The sequence below is a fragment of the Priapulus caudatus genome, unplaced genomic scaffold (genome assembly GCF_000485595.1).
Source record: "Priapulus caudatus unplaced genomic scaffold, Priapulus_caudatus-5.0.1 Scaffold409, whole genome shotgun sequence".
NCBI lineage: Eukaryota > Metazoa > Priapulida > Priapulimorpha > Priapulimorphida > Priapulidae > Priapulus > Priapulus caudatus.
In genome coordinates, this window is record NW_014577470.1 from 204,218 (window position 1) to 210,371 (window position 6,154).

The 6,154-nt window shown below is 49.0% G+C and overlaps 1 protein-coding gene across 1 annotated transcript in view; it reads right to left on the bottom strand.

Moving 5' to 3' along the window:
- Positions 1–5,653, bottom strand: part of LOC106810085 (rootletin-like) — a 13,609-nt gene extending 7,956 nt beyond the window's left edge. The window contains exons 1-3 of the mRNA XM_014813359.1: positions 5,488–5,653; positions 2,532–2,705; positions 720–835 (exon numbers count right to left, since the gene is read on the bottom strand). Coding sequence (XP_014668845.1) covers positions 720–835; positions 2,532–2,705; positions 5,488–5,613 — 416 coding nt within the window. The 5' untranslated portion in view covers positions 5,614–5,653. The remainder of the gene's footprint in view (positions 1–719; positions 836–2,531; positions 2,706–5,487) is intronic.
- Positions 5,654–6,154: the final 501 nt, after the last annotated feature.

A 6,154-nucleotide genomic window follows, 5' to 3' on the forward strand; every position in this document is an offset into this window, starting at 1 on the left:
GTCGTCGTCGTCGTCGTCGTCTTTATCATCGTCGCTGCGGTGAGACACGACGAACGTCGCCTGCCGCCTGAGGTTCATAGAGGGCGCCGCCCTGCAGTCGTCGCCCGAGCTCTCCATCTCGAGACGCGGGGCGAGACGCTGGGCGCGGGGGTCAGCGCGGCGCATGAGATGTGGCGCGAGGCGCGGGGGTCATCGGCGAGGCGAAACGCGAGGCGGCGTCACTGGCACGGCGGCGAGTGAGACCGCTGCGAGACATTGAGACGCTGAATCACCATCGTGGTGATTGAAACCCACAGCGAGACGCAAGAGTAAGTGGTCTCAGCACTGTGAGATACGAGTTGCTGTCACGGGTGAGGCAGTTGAGACACAAGCGGCCGTCGTAGTTACAGTCAGTGAGACGAGAGAGACACACGTATGAGTCACAGATCACACTACTGTAAGACACGAATTGCTGTCGTGCGTGATCACGAAATGGCTGAAACCACTATTAGACACGAGTCACCATCACAGTTACAGTGATTGAGACAAGAGAGACGCAGGCCAGAGTCACACTACTGTAAGACACACGTCGCCATCACTAGGTGAGGTGCGATGAGCGAGACAGCATGCGAGACGCGACTCGCCGTTACTAGCACGGTTATTGAGACGGCCGTGAGACACGAGTCTCGCTCGTGGCACCGACCTGAGACATCGACTGCCATCACGGGTTCGCTGGTTACGGCCACGCGTCTGAAGTCTCCTTCGCTAGTACATGGCGACTGAGACCACTGCGAGACACTGTTACTAGCACGCCGCGTGTGACCACTGCGAGACACGACGCACTGTTACTAGCACACTGGGTGAAACCACTGCGAGACACGACGCACTGTTACTAGCACACTGGGTGAAACCACTGCGAGACACGACGCACTGTTACTAGCACACTGGGTGAGCCCACTGCGAGACACGACGCACTGTTACTAGCACACTGGGTGAGACCACTGCGAGACACGACGCACTGTTACTAGCACACTGGGTGAAACCACTGCGACGACAGTGAGTGACTACTCGAGTCTCTCTCGCTCACGGATATTGGCAGTCGATGGCACTGGTGAAAGACACTCAATCTCTGACTCTGTCTTAGAGAGCACAGTCTCTCATAAAGTGTGACAGGAGTCTCTCTTATAGCTACAGCGGGAGAAGCCACACAAAGTCTCTCTCACAGCTACGGTTGATGGAACAAGACGCAAGTCTCTCCCCACAGCTACGGTTGATGGAACAAGACGCAAGTCTCTCCCCACAGCTACGGCGGGTAAAGCAACACACAAGTCTATTCCATAGCTACGACGAATGAAGCAAGACACGACTCTCTCTCTCTCTCTCGCTCTCTCTCTCTCATACACAACTACGGCGAGCGGAGCGACACGGCAGTAACCACGAGAGTACGGGTGTAGCAGCCGCTCGCTTCCCGAATACTGGAACGATCTCACACTGTCGCTGCGGCCAGCCACGGCAGGACCTAGGGGCGCACGCCGACCCACAGCTTTGTGACGCGCGGCGGACACGCGCCACAGCTGCCGCACGCGGCATATGTCGTGCGCCCGCCCGCTCTCTGCCTCTATCTATCTACGGCCGTAGAACAGACAAAAACCTAGCTCTCACCCAGGTAGCGTGTCGAGGTGGGCTGAGCGTGGAGGGAACGACCACGGCTTACGTAACAGCCCGGGGGGAGGGGGTCAACCTTGATGTAAATGCGAGATGGAGAGATAGCAGTGCCAGGGCGCGTAACGAGGACGTATTTCGCGCCGACATGCGTAATAAATGGCACATGCGTGTGTGTCCCGGGGGTCTGTCAGCACAGGGCTGAGCCGACCTTACCTACCACGCACTGGCGACCGCTACACGCTTCTACCAGACATGTGAAGAAGAATGGTGGAGTTTAAACTACAGTTGTTTAAACCCTCCGGTCACTTACTCAATTACGCTCTCCCTCACTCAAACCCATTCACTCACTCGCTCCCTCCCTCGCGTCGACGGCAGTTCACTTCTTTCACTCACTTAACCACAAAAGTGAAAACGCAAACTTGAACTCAAACGAGATGAATTCAAAATGACGTATATTATTCCAGAACCGCTGAACAGTTATCCTCCAGAACCTTCATTCACTAACTTTGCGGTCGGTTTATTTATTTACATTCTTTTCGCATTTATTACTTTATTATTTATATTACGCTGAGTTACCTGCTGCCGCTCAGTACACTTCCTGGCACGCTCACACACGCACGCACACACACGCACGCACGCACACACACACGCGCGCGCACGCACACACACACACGCACGCACGCACGCGAGCGCGCGCGCACACACACACACACACACTCCCTGACACACTCACTGATCTCATCACCGCCCACCGCCCACCGCCCACACAACTGACCACTGCCCTCATAACCTGGGTATATCACTTGGTATATAATTCACACCGAAAAATAAATATAACCCCCCCCCACGGCCCGTACCTGCCCACTACCCCCGCGGTCCGTACGTACCTGCTTGTCCGTCTCAATGTCATTCATCTTCAGCTTCTGCCTCTGCAGGTCTCCCTCGAGACCTCTCTTGGCGAGCTCCAGCTTCGTGCAGTGCGTCTCCGCGACCTCCAGGTTCTCCCTCAGCTGCTTCTTGTCCTGCTCCATGCGCTCGATCTGAGTCTTCAACTTGTTAATCTACGTCAGGATTGAAGACAGGGGGAGAGAGTTAGCAGATACAGAGATATACAGCAGGAGGAACACAGAGGGAGAGAGTTAGAAGGTAGCCGGGGGCGGAATACGGTGTTATTATCAAATTGGCAATCTACAGTACGATGGAACACAAGGGGGAGAGAGTTAGAAGGTAGCCGGAGGCGGAATACGGTGTTATTATCAAATTGGCAATCTACAGTACGATGGAACACAAGGGGGAGAGAGTTAGAAGGTAGCCGGGGTTGGGATAAGGTGTTATTGAAATACCTTGGAATGATTTAATAGGATTTCTGATGTGCAAGAAACACAGAGGGAGTGAGAAAGTAGCCATGGTCCGGACCCCAATATTACTATGCTACCTTGGAATGATTTAATCAGATTCTGTCGCGTAAGAATGATTTCTATCACACAAGAAACACGTGGTGGGGAGGAGTTAGAAGATAGCCACTAGGCTGGGATGCACGGTTACTGTATTACCATGAAATCATTCAATCGGATTTTTGTCACACAAGAAATACACGGGGAACATTAGAAGGTAGCCCGGGGGTCGGAACAGCGTGTTTTATTGTAATAACTTGAAATTACTTAAATGGATTTATGTTATGCAAGAAACACTCAGAATAGTTATAAGCTAACCTCGGGCTCAGACTGGGATATTGTACGTACTACTGTACTGAAACTGGGACAAGTGTTATATTGATGAATTAAATCAATTAATGATTTATATGGTATATTAATATTGTATTTATATTAGTATGTTGTATTAATGAAAGGATTTAAATTTGATTGATATGAACAAGTACTGTATGTGATGATAACTGAGATGTTAGTAATGAACAATTACTTGCTCAACATGACCTAACACTGAAAATACCGCACAGGACAGTATGAGCATTGATAAAGATTATTGGCATAACTGACACGGCAATTACTTCCTTAAATGGATTTAAATGTTCATTATTATTATTAGTAGTATTAGTATTAGTATTAGTAATAGTATTAGTATTAGTAATTAGTATTAGTATTAGTATTTAAGAATTAAGTTAGTAGTGAACACTGGACAGTGAGTGAATGACACCCACATGGCAGACTTGATTCTGCCACTACAGCGCTTCCCTTTACTTTAACGAGATAATGATTTGTTGTGAAAAGCCAACAATGACGTTCCGCGTCTGCCACCTCGACAGAAAAGCACACCTTTGTTGTCCTGCAGGTGGGGGACAGACAATTAATTAGTCACGAATCCGCCAAGTGCATCAAGCACTCCAATCAACAGCGTCATCCAATTATGCAAGTGTCTTGTTTCGATGAAGATGCAAATTAATACACAATGTTAATGACACGCAGCTTAGTGGGTGCTATTCATCAATACCACGTCTATTCGGGAGGGGGGGGAGGGATGGTGACACTAACTACCCATCACGCCCAGTTTAGTTAAATAAACACACACTACGCAAACACGTAAAAATTCCTAGACCCAAAATTTCCATTTCGTAATGACGACACGTGCGCGCGCGCGTTTTCGAAAATCGCCGCTAAATCAACACGATTAATCAAGTTTTATGCGCTTTTAATGATGATGTCATCGTCCGTGATGAGTTGGGCGGACCCTGCTATGTGATGACGTGGTGGTGCGGGACAGGGCGATGAGCATAGATGCCCAGCGTGTGCACGCGCCCCGCGGGCGTACAGCCGACCGATCGACGCTGACAGATGTTTCCATCTGCCGTCGTTACACGCTCGCCGACCTGACGTAAAATCACCACCATCACCATCACCATCACCACCACCATCGCCATCACCACCACCACCACCATCGCCATCGCCCCATCACTTGTGATAACGGCATATTGTGCCCCCGCTGCTCGCATTTTTTAAACAAAGGCCCTATCAGTTACGATGCGCCCGTCGGGCATGGGTACTGCTCGGGGGTTAGGTATAGGTAGGTATCAGCATAAGTTAAGTTGAAACAGTACGTGTATATGTGTGCGGGTTGAGCGTGTGGGCAAGGGGTCACAAAAGGTCAAAATTAATTTGTGATTGCTTTTCGGGAACAAATAGATCTGCTAGCGGAAATGTAATGTATGCGATTTTTCTGTGGATATTTTTTGGTATAAACGTTTTTGTATATCCTATTCACTAATTTTTTGTGTCTAACCGTGTTGAAGGCATCCTTTTAACACGAGGAAGGATGTGAAACTGCGGCTACAAATAGCTATTATACACCGCGCTAACGATTTTACATGAAAAACCTAAAACCTCTGGTAAAAAAATACACAATTTTGTCGTCACTTTTCCAGATGAAAAATGGCAGTTTATCCTTAATTTCGACTCTCTGTGTATTCATAGGGGAAACCTACGCTAGACGTTGGCTTAGCAGTACTGCTCGACAGGTCGTAAGTAAGAGGATGACAAGCAAAGAAAAACACAGGCAGCGGTATACAGCCAAACCTACACAAAACGGATAGATAGACAGTTATATATAAATCGGCCATCCGTCTAGAACTGAAACTTTTGTCATTTCTATTAAATGGAAGTAATTATTCTGTGAACCCATCCTGTATAGAACGGTCACCTGTCTATAAAGGACACTTTAGTGGTATCTCTCGAGTAATTAGACCTCACACACGAATCTGACACCGACACACGAGGGCACCAAAAAAAGAAGGAAGCCACATCGAAGGAGAAAGAGAGCCACATCGAAAGGAGAAGGTAAGCCGCATCCAAAAGAGAAGGGAAGCCACATCCAAAAGGAGACGACACGCACCCGCTCGCCCAGCTGCTTCTTCTCGTTGTCGCCGCTGGCCTGCTGCCGCTCGCCGACGTCCAGCTTCTCCATGAGAGACTTGCGCTCCCTCTCTCCACGCCGGATCGTGTCCTCCTGCTGCGTCATCGCAGCGTGTGACTTGGCCAGGCGGCCGTCGATACCACGCTTGTCTGAAACAACGCGCGGCCGAGTTAGTGGTGGATGGTGTGTTATTGCTGATCATTGATATAGAGAAAATAATAGAGAGATGGAGAGAGAGAGAGAGAGAGAGAGAGAGACACAGAGAGAGAGACAGAGAAAGAGATAAAGAGAGAGAGAGAGAGAGAGAGAGAGAGAAAGCGAGAGAGAGAAAGAGAGAGAGAGAGAGAGAGAGAGAGAGAGAGAGAGAGAGAGAGCGCGCGCGCGCGCAGAGAAAGAGCGAGAGAGACAGAGACTTTTTTAACAGGTATCATTGCAAACACTGAGTATGTTAGCATAAAGCTCTAATCAATCTATCTGTCTAAAATACAAATATTCACATAGAATATGCATAAGGGTAATAGAAAAAACATACAAAAATGAGTAAAATGGGTAGCGATAAAGAAGAGAGAGAGTAAGGGCACGGAGAGAGAGAGAGAGAGAGAGAGAGAGAGAGAGAGAGAGAGAGAGAGAGCGCAGAGAGAGAAAG